General features: G+C 42.5%; 1 protein-coding gene across 3 annotated transcripts in view; it reads right to left on the bottom strand.

The window, feature by feature from the left end:
- Positions 1-4,256: 4,256 nt before the first annotated feature.
- The window catches only part of LOC143282853 (cGMP-inhibited 3',5'-cyclic phosphodiesterase 3A-like), a 277,131-nt gene continuing 258,589 nt past the window's right edge, over positions 4,257-22,798 (bottom strand). For all 3 annotated transcript variants that reach the window (XM_076588698.1, XM_076588700.1, XM_076588701.1), the window contains exons 5-13: positions 19,946-20,057; positions 18,142-18,270; positions 16,830-17,014; positions 16,098-16,301; positions 13,498-13,659; positions 12,368-12,545; positions 11,648-11,728; positions 8,573-8,742; positions 4,257-7,884 (exon numbers count right to left, since the gene is read on the bottom strand). In XM_076588698.1, the coding sequence (XP_076444813.1) occupies positions 7,672-7,884; positions 8,573-8,742; positions 11,648-11,728; positions 12,368-12,545; positions 13,498-13,659; positions 16,098-16,301; positions 16,830-17,014; positions 18,142-18,270; positions 19,946-20,057 (1,434 nt within the window). In that variant the 3' untranslated portion in view covers positions 4,257-7,671. The remainder of the gene's footprint in view (positions 7,885-8,572; positions 8,743-11,647; positions 11,729-12,367; positions 12,546-13,497; positions 13,660-16,097; positions 16,302-16,829; positions 17,015-18,141; positions 18,271-19,945; positions 20,058-22,798) is intronic.

The following is a 22,798-nucleotide window of genomic DNA, read 5'->3' as shown; positions in this document are numbered from 1 at the left end:
ACCTGCTGACAATGAACACCCCAACCCATCCAACCTGCTGACAATGAATACCCCAACCCACCCTACCTGCTGACAAGAAACACCCCAACCCACCCAACCTGCTGACAATGAACACCCCAACCCACCCAACCTGCTGACAATGAATACCCCAACCCACCCTACCTGCTGACAATGAATACCCCAACCCACCCAACCTGCTGACAATGAACACCCCAACCCACCCAACCTGCTGACAATGAACACCCCAACCCACCCAACCTGCTGACAATGAACACCCCAACCCACCCAACCTGCTGACAATGAACACCCCAACCCACCCTACCTGCTGACAATGAACACCCCAACCCATCCAACCTGCTGACAATGAACACCCCAACCCACCCAACCTGCTGACAATGAACACCCCAACCCACCTACCTGCTGACAATGAACACCCCAACCCACCCAACCTGCTGACAATGAACACCCCAACCCACCCAACCTGCTGACAATGAACACCCCAACCCACCCTACCTGCTGACAATGAAGTCTTGAAGTCAGGGTTACACAGGTTCCTAGATAATCAAACAAACAACTGGCCGCAAGGTCACAATGATGGCCGGGCATCAAAGGCCACAGAATTCTGAACATTTCTTTCCCTTTGTGTATCATCATGATAACTGAGGTTCATGATGATGATGATGACGGTGGTGGTGGTGGTGGTGGTGGTGATGATGGTGGTGAATACACTGAAGATCTGTTTGTTTTGAGATGACACGACAGGGAATTAACACTTCCTTCCATCATGTTCCGGCATCTGTCAAGCCAAAAGATACTGACACAAGCAGTGATGTGGAGCTTCATGGAACAAACACTCAGGATCATTCATCAATTTCTTCCCCCACCGATTCCTTCATCTGTAATCTCACTGACGGCACTCTTAAGGTGTTGGCCAGCTGGTGATTCCTTTTTTCCTTGTGCAAATGTAACACTCTACTGCCATGCTACCAAAATCAGAACACAAAGAAAAAAAGTCATAATTTGACAACTGCTTTTAGAATACACTGTAGTTTTTGAACCGGCACTGCTTGTAGCATACACTGTAGTTTATGAACCGGCACTGCTTGTAGCATACACTGTAGCTTATGAACCGGCTCTGGCTGGTTGTTCAACACCCCCACCCTCCCTGCGTTTTCTAACAGCTAAAAAGAAGATGAGAGACTTTCTAATTCTGTGACATTGCACCGGCCTTCCTCCCTGTCCTCATTAGTATTATTATTTTATTTTATTTTATTTTTTTTACTACTGTCCTGATTTTTATTGACTCGTCAAACACCCTCTTCCAATTCCATGATTAATGATTTTTTTTCCCCAATCAAACCAAAACACCAGGAGTAAGATTCATTACATGCTGAACAAAGTCTCTGCAACCTGTTATTATGCTCACTTGCATTTTTTTCTTTTCTTTAAATTCGAAGGTGAAAACCGCCACAAGAGAAAAAACCCAAGACAACATCACATGAACCAGGCCTGAGAAGAAACAAAATTGAGAGAAAAATGCACATTCACATTAACTATCCCTGCCTGTACACTCACAGATACTTACACACACACACACACACACACTAACCCTCACATACCAAGGTATTTTCAAGGTAGATACAGTCAGCCACAGAGCGGAACAGGTGCGGTGAGAGTTGTAAGAAAGACTTTTTAAGTGTCTCAGATAATGGGGTGCTTTATTTACTATCGCTGCAGTTTTCACAAAGCATGACTTCATATCTAATTCCAGGTGCTCACAACCTGCTGGTTAAAAACACAGTCATTCCCCAAAATGCTTCAATTCATGAAGTGTAACGAAGTACAGCTATTTCTATAATGTCTGAATTCTCATGTGTTTCAATAATTTGAGAGTAATGAGTTAAAAATTCTGGATATATTCTGCCAGCATTTGTAAACGAAAAAAAATCATCAAGTAAGAAAATATTCAGAAGCAGGCATTAACACAGTCTCACATCAAAAACACCAATATTGTAAAAATGGAGTTAGCTTTAAATATTCTCTTTCCAACTTCATCCATTGTTAAAAGGAGGTGGAGGGGGGGGGGAAGAAAAAGGGCATAAAACTGTAACAAATCTTTTTACCAGTCAGCAACACACACACACACACACACACACACACACACAAAGACAAAAAAACAACAACACAGCAACAGAATGGAAGATAAAAAAGAAAAAAAGAAAAAATGGAAAGCACCAAAACGTATCAGCTGTTCAGCAACACGGCCTTACACTGTAAAGCGTTTGTGGTAAAAACCAACTCATGAGACACCTGCATGACAGGCCAGGGGTTTGGGGAGGGGGAAAAAAAAAAAGAGACATGCATACAAAAAAAAAATACATTGCAGTTCATGTGGATTGCAAAGAAAGGGGATGGGGAGGGGAGGGGGCGGGGGGAGGGGGGAGGGGGGGGGGGGAGTTGAAGGCTGGGGGGAGGAGGAGCAGAGGGTCAAGCACACACAGGGAGTTGAGGAGGTTGACAGGGGGAGGGAGAACAGGTGGAGGGATGAAGGAGGGGGGGCAGAGGGTCAGATTGTATTGCTGTAGCTACCAGAGAAAGGGTGTGAAGGTTTGGGAGGTGGGTCAGGGGGGTGGGTGAGGTGACAGTGAGTGAAGGAGAGAGAGGTAGACATGTGACCAACAGCTGCTGGTTCTGACCGACTGACTGACCATGCGCTCCACACCTGACACACTATCATAAAGCCGACGTAAAGCACCATGCTGATTGAGAAAATGCCAACAGCTTTCATAATTGCAAAAAAAAACAACAACACACAAACACCCCCACCCCCACCCAAAAAAAATCCCAACTCAACCTACCCCCCCCCCACTCCCCCCAAAAACAACAAAAAACAACTCAACCTACCCCCCCCAAAAAAAAACAACAACAAAAAACAACAACAACAACAAAACCCGAAAAACAACAACAAAACAACCCTGTCCACCCTCCTCCCTGCAAACACACACACACAAAATATCCAACAAAATTTTAAAAACTACACCCAGCAGAAACTCCTAACATTTCACAATGTAAAAAGTTGAAATATCATGAATAGATCAATTAATATATTTATTCCTTTTATTAGTTATTGTTTTTTTTTGTTGTTTTTTTCAACTCAAACTTATTCATTTATGTGTTGTTGTTATTTTCAACTGATACACTTTTTCATTTGAATTGTTTCTAGGCTTTATTTACTCATCTATCTATTGACTTATCTAATGTTTTTAGGCAAAAAACACAACAGAAATAAACAAAAAAAACCCAAAAACAAAACAAACAAACTAACCTGAACATAAAGATTATTAAACAGAATTAACAAAATCAGAAAAAAAACGGCACACAAAACCAAATATTGCCAACAGGCACCTCACAAGTACTCCTTGGCACACACAAAAAAAATGAATACACCACAGTAATAATGCTCCATTTGATCATGTCAAGAAAAAGACTAACAAATATTCAAGGCATTCTTGATAAGAAACTGACCGGTCAAACAAGGCAGGCAACTGGAAAAGAAGAGACGACAGGAAGAGAACGAAAAAAAAGCCAGAAAGAAATAGAGCAATAGAAACTCTTCACTGGCTGCACTGTTGAAACGTGTGTAAAACACTCACAAGCTCTACCTGTCCTTAAAAATCAGCCCCATGTTTAATTTAAAAGCAGTAATGCTGTCACTGAATTCCTAAAAAAAAACCCACCAACAACTGGTATAACTGTTATACATTCCCTCCATTTACTCTCTTTCCCCACGTACCTAAAAGAGAAAAGAAACAAAGAGAAGAATGTACCACCCAGTATTATTATCAGGGAACACACACACACACACACATACACACACACACACACACAAGACATAAAATGAAAAGGGAGAAGGAAAAGACTGAAAGGCAGATGTATATTTACAAAAATAGTCATATGAAGAAAAAAAAAAAAAAAAAAAAGTGGAGAGGATTGGGAACATATTGAAATCAATTGAGCACGTGACTTTTTTTTTTAAATTTTTTTTTTAAAAACAGAATATGTACAACAAAATCCAGTCATCAGACTTCTTTCACGGTGTCATGCACAAAATCCACTTCCTGGTACAACAGAGTACCCATAAACTGATTCGCCTTAGAAACATTACAGCCTCTGATTGTTAACAAGGTTAGCGAGCACACCACACACATGCCTCACAAACTGTAGCCAGGCTCTCAGCACACCCAAATAATTATAAGCTTCTTTTTTTTTTCTCTGTTTCGAGACACAACCATGAGTAGAGATTTGGTATCGGGGATCCGGGTGTGTGTTGTGGGCCTGGGAATGAGAGTGTCAGGGGAGTCCAAACAACAGTGACATGTGTCACCGCTTCACGGGGACAAGATTGTGTGGACAGCAAATTAACGCTGCTTCAAAGAAACAGGATTATTATCGCTGCTCCGAGACATGGAATTGTACACTTTTGTCACTGCTTTCAAGGGACAAGATATTTTCACGGCTCGAAGGAACAAAATATGACTGCTCTACGGTATAGGAACTGCTCCACAGGACAGGAAAGTATCACTGCTCCGAGGGACAGAGAATTATCACTGCTCCGAGGGACAGAGAATTATCACTGCTCCGAGACAAAGTGATTTATCACTGCTCCGAGGGACAGAGAATTATCACTGCTCCGAGACAAAGTGAATTACCACTGCTCCACGAATCAGGAAACCATCACTGCCTCATGGAACAAGCAAGTACTGATGCTGCTCCTATGGGCAGAGAATCATGGCAGCTCCACAGGACAAGAAACTATCAACCCTTCTTCATGGGGCAGGCTTCGTGCAGAGCCAACAGTGAAGAATGCTTTCACTCAGCTGTTCATGATGCAGCAATCTGCCAACTCCTCCACCCAACAAAAAGCAACGTGGCTTTTCCCTCCTAGCATGCCCAGCATTTTGAACACCAGTTATCAAACCAACTGTCTTCAAGAACCTGGAACAGACAGATGACCGCAAAGCACAAGACTCTTTTTACACTGACAAAGTGCCAGACTCATTTTACAATGACTTAAACACAAGTATCAGATCTTTCAACAAGAGATTCGTCATTTCCAGCAATTTTTCATGACACACACTGATCTCCAGCATCAGCATCAGTTTATTTATTCATTTATTTTAAAGATTATGTACAATCGTGATCAGTTCAAAATATCATTTGAAGCATACCAAGAGGCAATATTATGTTTTGACCTTTTCTGTTGTTTTAGTTCTTTATGAATTTTTACACACAGCCTCCTAGCTCAGTGTTAAAAATACAGTGACAGACTGCCAGAATAAAATCTAATGCCAAGAATTTGACATGGAGTGTAGCATTTTAAAATAATCTTTCCACTGCTCCTGGTTTCATTACAATTTGTTCTACATGTAGATCATGAAAAAAAAGGGAAAAAATGCTTAAAACCCTTTTGATAACTTTGTTATAACCAATCACATATGAAAACAACAACAATTAAACTGGCATGAAGTAAAAAATTCAATTTCAGCCTGTTGTGTAAAATGTCCAACTGTGGCAAAATTCTCCCTTCTCTAAGCTCAGCTCACTTTGATAAATCAATTTCTTCTTCCTCCTTGAATAAAAAAAAGAGAGTATACCTTCCAGTTTTTGTTGTGTCCCCCCCCGCCTCCCCCACCACCCCTCCACCTAAGACCACAAGCACAATGTCCATCTGTCAACCACTGTAGTAAAGCATGCAATCTGGTTTCAAATTCTCTCTCAATGAGTGGTGGTTGGGCATAGGACGTCAGGTTGTTTGTGTCTGCACAAAGGTATATTTGTAAGCAGTGTCAAGGACACCTTTTCCGCCTGCTGACAACACCAGACTGTTGCTGAAACTGAAAGGAAGGAACCATTCACAGAGACTGCTGCAGCAGATCCTCTTCACTGGCACAGCATATCACAGCTGACTTCCAGTTACGCTGTGCACCAAAATTGGGGAACAAGAGGCAGTTAAAAATCACATCTCCTCAACTGGTACAGTAAGTAACGTTTCATTCATGACTGATACAGGTGTGTAATGATTCAGTCAGCCAAAGACAACAAGGAACTGTTCAGTGTCAAGATGAACAGCATGTATGTCAACTACTGTCACTGGTACAAGAGTCAGTAATCATTTGTTGTTTGTTTTGTTGTGTGTGTGTGTGTGTGTGTTTGTTTTTTTCCAGTCAGCATTACCAGCGGTAGTCCATGCTCTGCCCCTTTAGGGTCATCAAACTGACACCTGTCGCATGTTAGCTCACAGCACACACACACAGAGATTCAGAAAACTGCAGTTGCCCCCCCCCCCCACTCCCCACACCCCTCCCCCAACCATCCATGTTCAACCCTTCGTTCTCCCCAAACACTTCATGTAACAGCCTGTGGGGGAGCCACACCATGAAAAGCCTGCACTTTTGCGCATGTACGGCTTGCAGTGTCCAGCCATTCCCCTCGTCAAGTCACACGCTTTGAATTCTCCACACCAACGTCTGTCAGTCAGCTCACAGCAGTCGCTCCATGTTTTCTCAGCTCCAAGCAGATTGGTTTATGTGTAACATGCAGATGGAAGCTCACACCACACACACCAATAATCTGTCAGGAAAAAAAAAAAAAAAAAAATCAAACGCCCCAAAACAAAAACAACCCAAACAAACAAAACAGAATGACTCCCAGCCCAATGCCAAGTGTCCTCCAGCCCAAGCCAGCTTGAGCACCACTACAGACGAATGCAGTGCCACACAACCCAAGCTCTGTTCACATCATGGGGCGGGTCGTCACCAGGGCGACAGCCACACCACTGTCTTGAGACCAGTCACTTTGTGCATTTCAGTCACAGAAAGGTGTGTGTGTGTGTGTGTGTGTGTGTGTGTGTGTATGTGTGTGAGCATGTGAGTGAGTATGTGTGTGAGCATGTGTGTGAGTGTGCGCGTGTGTAAGAGAAACACAGAACCAGTAAGAGACAAGAGACAGTCAAGAATGACAAGTCACATTAAACTGTTGAAGAATGCCACGAAGGAGACAGTTAAAGAGAGAATATCAACACCTCTTCTTCAGCTTGGTTTGCCTCCCCCCTCATCCCCCCCAATTCTGATCTGAGGGCTGTTTGGAGGAGACGGAGAGAGGGAGGGGGTTGGGTCGGGGGGGAGAGAATGAAGCAAGGAAGGAAGGAGGGCGGGAAGAAAAGTAAAGTTGTTTGATTCCCCACTGTCTCCCAGGAACCTGCAACACAAAGTGCGGTCTGTCTCCCAGTGTTGGGTGGCCCTGCCCCCCCGCACCCGCACCCCCCAACCCCCTCCACACACAGCACACCTCCCCCCTGTGTGTGACCACTGCTCCCCACTGACCGCAGCAGGGCTGGACACAACACACACACAGCACCATGAACATCTGTGTGCGCTCAACCACGGGGCGGGAGGGGTCACCTGACTGCACAGCCGCTCCCCCCCACAGTCCGTATCCGATGGCTGAACTGTTCATCATCCCACAGCGGCTGATCTCCTCACTGGGTTGCTGTGAGCTGTTCTTGGGGGGAGGGGGGCGTGGCGTTGGGGTGGGGGGTGGCTACTGAGCTACTGAGAATGGGTTGCTGAGCAAAGTGTTGCCGATGACTCGAGGGTGTGTGTTGTGTGGGTGCTATGTCTTTCCTGCGGCTGATGACGCTGTCGTAGCTGTGGTTGTTGTGGTGGTGGTGGTGGCGGCAGGTGTGGGTGATGGTGAGGTTGAGGAAGATGAGGCGGTGAGGGCCGAGGGTGTGGTCTCCTCACCGCGTAGGGAGGTGGAGGAGGGTGGGGGGGACTCCGACTCCTCCTTGATGGGCTCCATTTCTGACTTCTCTCCCAGAGAGTCCTGCAACACAGCATCATCCATTTCTGACTTCTCTCCAAAAGAGCCCTGAAAAATCGCTTCATCCATTTACAATTTCTCTCAAAAAAAGTCCTGCAACACAGCATCATCCATTCCTAATTTCTCCCCAAAAGGTTCCTGCAACACGGCATCATCCATTCATGATTTCTCTCCAAAAGAGGCCTGAAAAACCACATCACAACACTGACATGGTCTTCGATACCCCTGTTGTTTCTGCTTGCTCTCACTGACAGTTGGACAATCTGACATTATCAATGTACACATGGACTGTGACATACCTGGCCATTTCTGCCTCACATCACTGACATGCCTATCACTTCTCCTGTCTTTTGCTGACAGCTGTCATGATGTAATCTGACATGGATGTCAGCTCTGATAACACTTTTCTGCTTTCTGTCACTGACAGTTCTTCATGACTATCAGACACAGACACAGACTGAAACATCTGCTGTTCATACTTTCTCTCACACACCATTCTGATAGAGTCTCCTGTCAGACCGACGGATGAGTAGGCAGGCATGGTTATCTGTTGGTGTGTGTCTCGTTCCAACATTAGCCTGTTCAGATATGTTCTTCATGTTCCCCCCCACACCCCCCGCACCCTCCCTGGCACATACTTCCAGCCTCAAAGGGTTCAGAGACTGGTGATGCCCTTGACCTTGGTACTGACCTTGACACTGGCGGTCATCTGGGCGGCGGCTTCGGCAGCAGCTTCGATGGCAGCCTTCTGGGCAGCTTCCTCCTTGATGCGTGCGCTCCAGTGTTCGTAGTTATCCTTCATGTTCTTCGTCAGCAGACAGTTCACTTTCCGGGTACGCTTCTGTTTCACTACCACTGGTCCTGGGGAGGACAACAACAATAATGGACATTTGTAGAGCCTGTTTCTCTGAAATACTGCTCAATGTGCTTTCAATTTCGTTCCCCACTCCCCAATTAATACTCCTCTCCACCCCCACCCCCCCCCCCCAACATGCACACAGAAGCCTGTGCCAGAAAACACTCAGGAAACAACATTGGAAACCACCCACCCACCTACCCATAACACCCTCCAGAAAATGCATCCCTGCAACATGCACACACACACACACTCACACACAAATGCACAGACACTCGCCAGCACCCCCCCCCCACCACCACCACACACACACAGCAAACAGCCTCTCCACAACAAAACATGCACCCAAAACGAGATCACACCAAAATCAGGGGGAAAAAGCATCCACTGTGTCTATCAGAAAACTGAAACTTTTTTTTTGTGGCTTTATTAACAATGTGTGGGATGACAGAAAAAAAGGATCACTGTGTCGTTATTACAACTTCTAAAAACCAGATCACAAAAACCAGATCACACCAAAATCAGGGGGAAAAAACATGAAGTCAATACAGTCAGCTGTCATGTTAGGTTGCGTTGGTATTTTTGTGTTTTTTTGGTTGTCGTTGTTGTTGATGTGCTTGCTTTCTGTTTTTAGTCATCATGATTCTGGCTCTGTTAAAAAAGTAAGGTTAAAGGTCCCATAGCTTTTTACAACCATGGCGTCAGTGAATTCATATCCACTGTGTCTATCAGAAAACTGATCACAAAAACCAGATCACACCAAAATCAGGGGGAAAAACATGAAGTCAATACAGTCAGCTAGGTTGTGTTGGTATTTTTGTGTTTTTTTGGTGGTGGTTGTTGTTGATGTGCTTACTTTCTGTTTTTAGTCATCATGATTTTGGCTCTGTTAAAAAAATAAGGTTAAAGGTCCCATAGCTTTTTACAACCATCGCATCAGTGAATTCATATCCACTGTGTCTATCAGAAAACTGAAACTTTTTTTCGTGGCTTTATTAACAATGTGTGGGATGACAGAAAAAAAAGGATCACTGTGTCATTATTATAACTTCTACAACAACTAATACTGTTAATTTACCGATATCATTCAAGTATGATTATTTCTAATGCTACTACTACAATTATTCTATCGTTATCAAATATGTGTTATCATAACTTTACATCAATCGCAGCCTTGATAAAACCATCCCCAATGGAACTGCTGAGGGAGGGAGATGGCACGGAAGACCAGAAAAAACCCCACCAACTGATGGACTAACAACACTGCAGAATGGACAGGAAGGAAAACCATTTGGAAGTGACCCAGGCTTTGACACATTACCCTCTGGTCGACGGTACAGAAGTATAAGGACGAAAACCAATCGCTTCGCCAAAAGCTTTTTCCCCAAAGCAGTCAATGCCATGCCTCTCGAGCAAATCCAGTATGACAACTAGAACTGTGCAATCAACAACCATCTACCTGAAGATCTAGTCATCAACCCCATCTACATGTAATATGTGGCTTCTGTTCAAACGCATGTGCACATGTGTGCGTGTGCAGTGCGTGCATGTGGGAGTATGCACAAGTTTTTTTTATATTGATATACACTTGTATGTATCCTAATTTCTGCTGTATGTGTGTTTGTGTATGATTTTTTATTTATGTTCGTACCTTGTTATATACTACCCCTCCCCCCCCAATATTCCTTGTGTCCCCGGTACTCTTGGTAATAAAGACATACTCTATTCTATTCTTCTATTCTATTCTATTATTGACAGACCTGGAGGAATCTAAGGAACAGTTCTGTGCGGTATCCCAATGACTCATCACAGAGTTAACTCATTCAGCCCTGTGCCTGACCATGGCTCTGGTGTCAACATTCATCTCATTAAAACACTTTTCAGTTTCCTGTGTATGCACAGTGGAGTGATGGCCTAGAGGTAACGTGTCTGCCTAGGAAGCGAGAGAATCTGTGTGAGCTGGTGCAAGTCACGGCTTAGCCACCGATATTTTCTCCCCCTCCACTAGACCTTGAGTGGTGGTCTGGACGCTAGTCATTCGGATGAGACAATAAACCGAGGTCCTGTGTGCTAGCATGCACTTAGCGCACGTAAAAGAACCCACAGCAACAAAAGGGTTGTTCCTGGCAAAAAATTCTGGAGAAAAATCCACTTCGATAGGAAAAACAAATAAAACTGCATGCAGGAAAAAAAAAAAGGGTGGTGCTGTAGTATTGCGACACGCTCTCCCTGGGGAGAGCAGCCCAAATTTCACACAGAGAAATCTGTTGTGATAAAAAGAAATACAAATACACTGTAAAGAAAGGCCACTAATTTCCATAATCATCAATATTTCTGGATATGTCCATATGAAACTTGGAGGGAAAACGCTATATTTTCTGCGTTATTTCTGCCTAATATGGAAGCCTACCAAAGCTATAAATTCTCCAGGGTTAAATGGTTTTAGGGAAAAGAAGAAAAAAAAGGGGGAGGAGGAGGAGGAGAAGAAGAAGAAGGAGAAGGAGAAGAAGAAGAAGAAGCAAAAGAGGAAGAATCAGGAGGAGAAGGAGGAGGAGGAGAAGAAGCAAAAGAGGAATCAGGAGGAGGAGGAGGAGGAGGAGGAGGAGGAGAAGAAGAAGAAGGAGAAGAAGAAGAAGGAGAAGAAGGAGGAGAAGAAGAAGAAGAAGAAGAAGAAGCAAAAGAGGAAGAATCAGGAGGAGGAGGAGAAGAAGGAGGAGGAGAAGAAGAAGAAGGAGGAGAAGGAGAAGGGGAAGAAGAAGGAGAATAAGAAGCAAAAGAGGAAGAATCAGAAGGAGGAGGAGGAGGAGGAGGAGGAGAAGAAGAAGAAGGACTTTGCTGTATCACTACTAAAACAACTTGAACTACAATCACAACTATCACCATTATCGTCCCCAAGGTCAGGTCACTCACCAGCCTCGGTGTCTGTTTCACCCTCGTCATCATCCTCTGTGTCTTTACAGGTGCTGTCCCCTTTTTCCATGTCCGACTCTCCTGCCATCACACACACACACACCATCACACACACACACACACACACCATCACACACACACACACAATTGATGACATAAGGAAAATAATGTATGGATTCATCAAAAGAAAAGCAGTTCAGCACAGTCAAACAACAACAACAAAAAAATCATTCTGAGACAATCAAAAGTGAATGTCATGAAGTATTTAAAAACAAAATACAAAAAACAAACAAACAAACAAAAAAACAAAAACAAAAACAACCCAGAATGTAGAAACACACATAGAAAAAAACACACCAAAATATTAAATTCTCTGGTCATTAAAAAGGATTAATCAAAATGGAAATTAATTCAGCAAAGTCATAAAAAAAAAAATGTTTTAAGACGATCAAAAGTGAATGTGATAAAGTGCGATTAAAAAAAAAAAAAAAAAAAAAAGCCAAGAAAATAGACACACACACACGGAGAAAGAAAATCTGAACTCTGAGGTATCAAAAAAAAAAAAAAAAAAAAAAAGGAGAAAGCTGAAAGCAGAATCACTGACGAGAAAAAAAAAAAAAAAAAAAAAAATTGAGGCGATCACACAGGTGGACAGACCAAGACAAGAAACCCAGGCCCCACACAAACCCCCCCAACGGGCAAGGGACGGAGTTCCCAAACCTTCATCATCGCTGCCCTCCTCCACCCAGGTCCCCGGCAGAAGACCCCCCGTCACCATGGCGTTGCACAGCGGCGCCACCAGGTGGTTGATGAAGGTCTCCTGCAGCTTGGCCAGCTGAGGGGCCCGGCGATCCATGTAGGGGGAGATGGGCATGCCCAGTGACGCCTCCTCGTCACCCTGCACAGCACAACACACTACAATTCAGGCATCAGAATTCCCCCAGAGTCCAATCCTCTGAAGAAGGTAGGGTTCCAGGGGCCAGCCACCCAGGCCCTGGTGGGGTAAATACTGATGAAGACGGCTCCGACACTTGTTTGCAGGAAGTGCGCAAAAAATGAACGAGCCGTTTAAGAATACCATACATGTCCAAAAACAGAACAAGCCGATTAGCATACTATTTGAGAATAAGATTGATCTCTATAAAAAAAATTGAATCTGTGGCTGCCTGAGCCTAGTTGGCAGTCCCCAGTTCCTCTGAAATTAGCTGATTTAAAGTATTTGGTATTTTTTTCTTGACTGATTCCCTTCTGTTGCATGCTGTCATGTCTTCCAACAGAACACAGGAGTATCTCGCTGGTTTAGACAATCACTGAATCAGGCTGAAATTAATGAAACCCAAATCACACTCAATCAGTGGACAAGCGAACCCTGCCACAGCTCAGTCCTCATGCTGGACACAGGTTTCAGACCACTTCACTGAGGTATATGTCTTGCTACCGGATAACAGTAAAATATACAAACAATGACCAAAGGAAAAACAACAACAAAAAAACAAAAACAAAAAAAGACACACACATACACACCCAAATGCCAGAACAGTGTTTTAGTGTATGCGTGTGTGTGTGTGTGTGTGTGTGTGCCTGCGTGTGTGTGTGTGTGTGTGTGTGTGCGTGTCTTTTCTTCTTTTTGTTGTTGTCATTGTTCATTTATTTTACAGTTTTTTTGGTTTGTTTTTTTAATATACAGACACATATAGTGTGTGTGTGTGTGTGTGTGTGTGTGTGTGTGTGTGTGTGTGTGTTTTCTTCTTTTTTTGTCATTGTTGTTCGTTTATTTTACTGGGGGTTTTTTTGGTATAAAGACACACACTCCTACCCAAGGGGAGCGAAGCAGAAACCTGCAGACCCACCTGCTCATAGAACTCCTCAGCGATGCGCATGGTCCACTGGAAGTGGAGGGGGTGGACCTTGGCCGGCCCGTTGATGTCGGCCAGCTTGATCACCATCTGCAGGATCAACAGACGGTCCGTCTCCACCGTCCAGTCCACACCTGGTGCGTCGTCGTCGTTCACCTGTCCACACACATACAGCTTCAAATGTGTTGTTGTCGTTCACCTGTCCACACACATACAGCTTCAAATGTGTTGTTGTCGTTCACCTGTCCACACACATACAGCTTCAAATGTGTTGTTGTCGTTCACCTGTCCACACACATACAGCTTCAAATGTGTTGTCGTCGTTCACCTGTCCACACACATACAGCTTCAAATGTGTTGTTGTCGTTCACCTGTCCACACACATACAGCTTCAAATGTGTTGTCGTCGTTCACCTGTCCACACACATACAGCTTCAAATGTGTTGTTGTCGTTCACCTGTCCACACACATACAGCTTCAAATGTGTTGTTGTCGTTCACCTGTCCACACACATACAGCTTCAAATGTATTGTTGTTGTTCACCTGTCCACACACATACAGCTTCAAATGTGTTGTTGTTGTTCACCTGTCCACACACATGCAGCTTCAAATGTGTTGTTGTTGTTCACCTGTCCACACACATACAGCTTCAAATGTGTTGTTGTTGTTCACCTGTCCATACACATACAGCTTCAAATGTGTTGTTGTCGTTCACCTGTCCATACACATACAGCTTCAAATGTGTTGTTGTTCACACACACATTTTAATATGTGTTGTCATTGTTCACACACACACCTTGAAATGTATTGTCGTTGTTCACCTGTCCACACACACACACACCTGGAAATATGTTGTCACTAATCACCTGTCCACACACACACAACACACAGAAATGTGTTGTCATTGTTCACCTGTCCACACACACATACACACAATGGAAATGTGTCGTTCACCTGTCCACACACACACACACACCTTTAAATGAGTATATCATCATTTAGCTGTCCACACCCACACACCTTGAAATGTACAGTCATTGTTCACCTGTCCACAAACACACACACCTTGAAATGTGCATATCGTCCTTGGTAACGCCAACTTCATCAAGACTTGTCTCCCTTTGATAAGAGTTGGTCAATGTAAATTGTTAGGACTGGTCTCCCTTTGACAAGTGACTGTCACTGTAAACTGTCAGAACTGGTCTCCCTTTGGTAAGTCTAAGTCACTGTCAATTGTCGAGATTGGTCTCCCTTCCATATGTCATGGTTACTGTAAATTGTCAGGGCTGGTCTCCCCTTGATAAGCAATGGTCACTGAAAGTTGTCAAGACTGGTCTCCTGTTGGTAAATCAGGGTCACTAACTGTCAAGATTGCTCTCCCTTCGTTAAGTCCTGGTTACTGTGAGGACTTCCAACTGTCAAGATTGCTCTCCCTTTGATGACAGGGTTGGCTGAAGAGATAAAAGCAAATATCTTTATAATCATCAATATTTAAAAAAAAAAAAAAATCTACTTCCGATCTATTTTCTCTGAAATAAAATATTCATATCAAGCAGAACAACTTTTGAACAATTGTGATGGCGCACGCGAAAATCATGGATAAGTCGCTGAAGTAAATTTCTCACAACACGCTGTGAAAGTGACAAGGGGTGAAAATATCAAATTTGAATTTTTTGGTTATTCAGATTCTATGATTCTTTTTCTATTAAATTTCCAAGTGTTATAAAGAAATATAAAGTATTAGTGCTTTATTTTGAAGTTTTCCTATTGCGAATTGGTGATCAAGAGTGGGAAACAGCGAACTCGTTTGCCCCAATTTTCTCAGAAGTACGTTTGTAATTATCACGAGACTCAAATGCATGTATCTCAGAAACTAATAAAGATACTTGAATTCAGTTTTCTGCGTGTTATTCAGAATTCTCTCTACTTTCAGATAAAAGAATAATATCATTTTGTGAATTTTGACCATTATCCATGATTTTCACATGCACCATCACAATTAGTCAATGATTATCAGGAAAACGAAGTGCACACACAGCTATTCAGCTCTTAGGGCATGGAATTACACTGACGGGCCCAGCAGAGAAGCCTTACCACCGAGTCAGCTTCAAAATTTGGCCAACAGAACAAACAGATAAGCTTACCTTAAATCAGTTTGACATGGTACAGTGTGTGACACCAAACTACAAACCATAATCATGATAAGGAGAGAGAGAGAGAAGCAGAGAGAGAGCGAGGGAGAAATAGAGAGGGAGAAAGAGATAGAGGGGGAGAGTGAGAGAGAGACAAAGGGAGAGAGAGAGGGAGAAAGGGTGAGAGAAAGAGAGAGGGAGAGGGAGAGAGAGAGAGAAAGAGAAAGTGAGAGAGAGAGGGAGAGAGAAAGACAGAGAGGGAGAGAGAGAGAGAGAGACAAAGGGGGAGAGAGAAAGGGAGAGAGAGAGAGAGAGAAAGGGAGAGGGAGAGAGAGAGAGAGAAACCAAAGACATGAGGAACACCACCACTCCCTTTTTTTCCTCCCCCCCACTCCCCAACCCCCCTTGCATAGAAAGTTATATTTTCTTTTTGACATCATCCCCGAAACTCCACCCCCTCACCTTGGCGTTGAACTCGGCCAGGATCTCAAAGTGGCGCTTGAGGTCGGTGGCCAGGATGGCCTCGATGACCAGGAAGCGGAAGCGCTTGAACTCTGCGGCCTCCAGGCCCGTCAGGAAGTTGTTGTTGGGGTTGTGGAGCAGCAGGGACCAGGCTGAGGCTGCATGGTGGTTCTCCAGCACTGCCCGGTCATTGTACAGCACCGCCTGGTGGCGACACACAACGACACGCTGATGATGTAATGACTTTCTATGTGTTATTTTATTGTAAAGCACCGCCTGGTGGCGACACACGACTACACGTTGATGACGTAATGACTTTCTATGCATGTAATGTCATTGTACAGCACCGCCTGGTGGCGACACACAACGACACGCTGATGACGTAATGACTTTCTATGCCTGTTATTTTATAGTACAGCACCACCTGGTGGCGACACACAACGACACGCTGATGACGCAATGACTTGCTATGCATGTTATTTTATAGTACAGCACCATCTGGTGGCGACACACAAAGACACATTGATGACGTAATGACTTTCTATGCATGTAATGTCATTGTACAGCACCGCCTGGTGGCGACACACAACAACACTTTGACCAATACTACTTGCAGTGAGAAAGAACCCCCCCCACCCCCCAAACAACAACAACAGCCTGTCAAGCTAACAACAACAAAAAGGAAGAAAAAACCCCAGAAAAAACCCAGAAAACCCGAACCAGGCCCCCCACCTGAGCAGCATGGGTGGACACGAGAAAAGCGTTGGTGCGGCCAGGATGGTCGTAGTCGTGCATGGCCGCGGCCGTGTACAGGGCCATTAACTCCAGGGCCGGGATGTTACCTCCCATGATGCCGTACGTGTCTTCTGCCAGGAAACTTGTCCGGTGGATAAAACTCCTTTCGGCTCCTTCATTTTCTGCGCACAGACCACACAGCTCAATACTGATATCAAATCTGCATGATAGTATAAAGGGAATGTATCACTAAGAAGTCGGACAATTCCCTAAACTTACTGAGGGAACCATATGTTTAAAAATTTTATATACATTTTTAAATTATTTTTTTTACTATGTTGTGTTTCACACACAAAGATACTCAACAAAGTGTCATTAATTCTGTCCTGATGGTAACTTCATGTCGTGTCATTTATACTAGTATTGTACTTTATTATTATTATCTTAAATCTTTGATCACAAGACCTGATAGATATATAAATCTGCATGATGTGTGTCAAGTATGTGGCATGTCTCTTTATTGAGAAGAAACATCTTCCCCATCAACAACAAAAAACCTCATCCTGAGCCTGTTCAATTGCTTAAGAAACAATGCAAAATTGTTTAAATCTCTCCCTCTCTTGGTTTATGTGGTAAATCTTCTAAGTAAACTTATGACAGACAGTATGGTAGATCTGGCTGAAAAAAAAAAGCTACCATTTCTTTTCAGTTGCATTCCTTTTTCTATATGTCCATTAAAAACAAAAACAAATGATGTCTTTTGTTTGCATGAACAGCTTAGGTCACCAAACAGTACTTTGTTAATGCAAGTTACAGCAGTAGACTCATTCTCTACACAGTGGTCAACATGATGAACTATTGTCTGCCTTCAAAAATGTTCCAACCGAACAACTGTGACAGTAAGATACACAGCTTAGCAGGCTGAGAAACACAGTGAGAAAGAAAAGTATGAAATGCTCATGCTCTAACAAAAACAAAAATTCCCCGTAAAAAAACAAGGAAATACAGACAAAGTTCACAAAATATCAACAGAAGAAAACTTCAAGTGTGTGCATTTAAAAAATAAGCGTGTGTGCGTGTGCGTGTGTGTGTGCGCGTGCGCGTGCTCGCGTCTGTGTGTCTGTGAGTGCAAATGCATGTATACAAAGTGATACATAAGCATGTGGAACTAAAAAAAAAAAAAATCTTACATCATAGTGATACAATCCAACCAATCATGAAAACAAATGTGCACACATATACTCACACACGCACAAACACACGTACGTACACATACTCACACACACACACACAGTGACAGCAGCAGTACCTGATTCACTAGAGGACCCGTGCCGTGAACATGCATCCACTGTGTTGATCTGTGTAAATCCCGGGATGGGACGTGTTGTGAGATAGTACACACCATGTAACACATCTGTCGCATGTACACGATTATGATCTGTGGAACAAAAGCAATAACGATATATAAATACATATTATACTCACAAGTATATAATATCATATATATATATATATATTATATTATATATATATATATATATATATATATATATATATATATATATATATTACTCATCACATGGTAGTGAGAGTGAGAAAGGTCAAATGATGAACATATATAGCCACAGACACATTCACTGCATAACATTTTCAAGTTACTTTCTTTTCCTGTTCAAACAAGGCTAAGCACAATCTTCCCGCACACACAGCAGATTTTGACCTTTCGCAATACTACTGCCACTGACACAGAGTGTCAGAGAAAACAAACAACATCTGCAGTCGGAATGATTCATCTTTCTATACGACAGTTTTCTTTGCTCCAACCAATTATTTTTTTCTTCCGTAAGATAGAATGAGGGAAGGATGAAGGGGAGAGAAACAGAGTGAAATAAAGCCAGAAAACAATCGGGAACATGAAAGGGAAGTAAGAAACTTGGACGCAAATATCTACTGACACACAAAGATGCAAATATCTACTGACACACAAACACACAAATGTCTACTGACACACAAAGATGCAAATATCTACTGACACACAAAGATGCAAAAATCTACTGACACACAAAGATGCAAATATCTACTGCCGACACACAAACATCTACCGACACACACACAAATATCTACTGACACACAAACACACACATAAATATCTACTGACACACACACACACAAATATCTACTGACACACACACACAAATATCTACTGACACACAAAGACACACACAAATATCTACTGACACACAAACACACACAAATATCTACTGACACACAAACACACACACACAAATATCTACTGATACACAAACACACAACAAATATCTACTGACACACAAACATACACACAAATACACTGCATTATTTAAAAGAAGAAGAAGAACAACAACAACAACAAAACAGCATTCTGTGCTGAGCTGGGCAGGAGGAGGTAAACTCTTCTTCAACCTGCTGACTCCATGCAGTCAGAGAAGCTTATCTCCCCTCGGGGGTCGCCACTAAGCCACACACACTGAGGTCATTGAGATGCGCATACAAAGCCCTCTTTATAGGCACCGGGACATGAAATCGAAAGAAAGAGACGGATTCATTTACACTGGAAAGCCTCACAGCCTCACACTGGCCTTCCCACATTCCTGCAGAGAAAGCAGAAAGGCCGAGCTGAGGGGTGGTGGTTTGCAGAGCCGTGGTCACAGAAAATATTTCAAACAAACCATAGTACATCATGTAAGAGAGAAAGGGTGTTATATAAATGTACATTATTATTATCATTATCATTGTAATCAATAATATTCACTTTTTACACATGCATGCACACACACACTCACCACACACACATATACATACAGTGCACACACACTCACAAGCACACACATACGTGCACACACACACAGTGAAAAAACACTCATGTGCACACACAAACACACACACACACACACATACAACATGCTTATACTCTCCCGTGCACATACACCCATTCTCTCCCTCTCTAAGAAATGCACAAAAATTCACTCCCAGTGGCATACTGATGTTCATCAACTTACACAGACACACACATCCAAATGTCCAAACACCCCCTCCCCCTCCCCCACCTCACACACACACACACAGAGACTCACAAGGTTTATCTCTGTATCCTAACTCCAGCGCATGGAAGTAGTTGATAAATTCTATCACTGGTATCCGGAATGTTTCCATCAGGCCCACTTCAGTGAACAACTTATATGCAACCTGCAACATGAATGACACCCCACATGATCATTTTCACTTCACACTTCAGTGAACAATTTATATGCAACCTGCAATAAACATGTAACCATACATGATCCTTTTCATTTCAGTGAACAACTTATATGCAACCTGTAATAAGCACAACACCCCAAGCAATCAGTTCTGTGAACTAAATATGTGAGCACACACACACACACACACACACACACACACTCACAAATTACAGAAGAGGAGCTGGCTCTCTGTGACACACCATCTGTCACTGACTGTCGACTGCCATCATTTCAGGGCAGGTTTAGTTCCAAAAACTGTTTGCAACTGGGTAAAACAACACCTACAACAACAAAACAACACTCGCACCAACAGCAACAGCAAAAAAAAGACCTTTTAGGTTATCTGAGGGACTGACAGTACCATAATCTGGTCATTTCTATCAGTGATGGGGAAACATGTATATCTGCAAAAAAACAAAAAACAAAAAAAAACAACTGAGTGGACGACAACAAAGGAAGTCACAGTAACGGACTCGGGCATATATGACAGCAAAGTTGGTGCCACAAACAATCTGCTTCATTAGTTTTATACATTACTTCTTTTTTGGAGGGGAAGGGCAGGGGCAGGGGGGGATACTGCTTGTTTTTTTGTTGTTTTTTTTAAATTATGACCATACCATCTGCTGTCAAACAGTGGACAGGGACCTCAGACTTGTTTGTCAACAGACTATGGGGTGACACCAGCAATTTGGCTAAGGACTTCATGAACTATGACTGCATTATGTGTCGCACAATGCAAAAGCATGTCACGACGTACCACTTTTAGTTTTCTTTCTCACTATCAAGAAATCATAATTTTCCTGCATTTTGTAGAGAAACATCATATAAAGTGACAGTTTGGGATCAAACATTTTTTTTTTTTTTATAGAAAATAAGTAACATAATAACTTTCCACAGAAAAATGCAGTTTTGGGTGATGGGGATCAAAGCAGAAATCTTGGTTGGTTAACACTGTGGTCAATATATCATTATGGGAGTCCCAGTTTTGTGACACTATGCTGGCAAGGCACAGTGACAAGTATACTTCTTCTGACATTTAATTCCCATGACAGTTTTTTCCCCCATGGCACAAATAAGCAAGGGGCATTTGAAAAGAATACAAAACTGATTCCGTGACATTCAGGAGTCTAGGCTGGCAAAACAGAACCAAAAAAAACAAACAAAAAAACCCGTAAAACTGATAAGGGCACAAGAGACCCACATACATTTATCTGAAGAGGTAAAAACAATGCTGGTATTTGAGACCAGTAAGAATCAATGCAGTTTTTGTTGTCAAAACAGATGTTTGTCCTCTTCCATTGCTCCTATTTTCTTCAACATCTAACTTGGTACAGACGTTCTGTCAACTTCAATCTCACTGATTGCCAAGACATATATAGACAAACAGATAGATAAATAGAACCAAAAAAATTATGTATGGCAGTCAGTCATGTCCGATAATGACCATCAGAACAGCAGAGGAGGCAAATGCTGTCCTGATTATCCAGGCTGGGATGTGATTACAGTGCAGAATGTCTTTCACAAGTTATATATCCCCAATCTCTGGGCCATGAGGGCTTTAGGACAGTCAGTGATAGGATGGTCCACAAAGGCCAACCAACTCCCAAACCTACAGCGCAAAAAGCCAGCGTCATTCTGCCTCCTAGTTTGTGAGAGTCACGGTCCCCCACAAAAGACTAAGCAAAAACATCATACATAATGCCATTTATTAATAAACAATGAAGAAAGTATCATTTGCAAGATCATGTGTCACACGATAATAAACGCAAATTATTACAAGGTAGTATACATGACATTAACAAAAAAAAAAAAAAAAAAAAAAAAAAAGCATGTGAAATCATTTGGTTTAATCTGACATCATAACATCATTACATGTTCGCATGTCAAAAGACCCCAAATCAAAATCAAAGACAATAACTACACTATCTAATAGCATATGTATTAAAAAAAAAAAATTTAAAAAAAAAGAGGCAAGGCCTTCATGACTCACTTGTGATAAATTATGTCCCCTAGCATTAATTATAGAGTAATTTCCCTTTTTTACTGTCTGCACCAAAACGTTTGCAAAATAAATAAAAATTCCATGCTTAGCAAAAGAAGTTCCTGTTTGAACAAAAAATGATAATAATGACTCCTCTTGTTGTTGTGTCAGAATAAGAGGTCAAAGTGCCAAGTTTAGAGAATACAAAAAATATAAATATAACAGTAAATGCAGTTTGCATATAATTAGGCTTCTTTTTAAAAATTTTTTTGTACCCATCCCAGAGGTGCAATATTGTTTTAAACAAGATGACTGTAAAGAACTGAATTTTTCCTATTTTTATGCCAAATTTGGTGTCAACTGACAAAGTATTTGCATAGAAAATGTCAATGTTAAAGTTTACCACGGACACACAGACACACGGACACACACACACAGACAACCGAACACCAGGTTAAAACATAGACTCACTTTGTTTACACAAGTGAGTCAAAATAGAAGAAAAGAAGAAGAAGAAGAAGGAAAAAAACAACCCAAGAAGCACTGTAGACTAAATGGAGTGCTTTTGTTCACAGCGTTAACAGCCTCTGTAACACAGTGTTGGAGAACTCTTGTAACACAGTATTTAGTCGCGTAACACAGTATTGGAGAACTCTTGTAACACAGTGTTGGAGAAAAGTAATCAAGCCAGCACTGATCTACTGCAC

Source organism: Babylonia areolata, chromosome 6 (genome assembly GCF_041734735.1).
Source record: "Babylonia areolata isolate BAREFJ2019XMU chromosome 6, ASM4173473v1, whole genome shotgun sequence".
NCBI lineage: Eukaryota > Metazoa > Mollusca > Gastropoda > Neogastropoda > Buccinidae > Babylonia > Babylonia areolata.
This window is presented reverse-complemented; position numbering and strand designations above follow the sequence as displayed.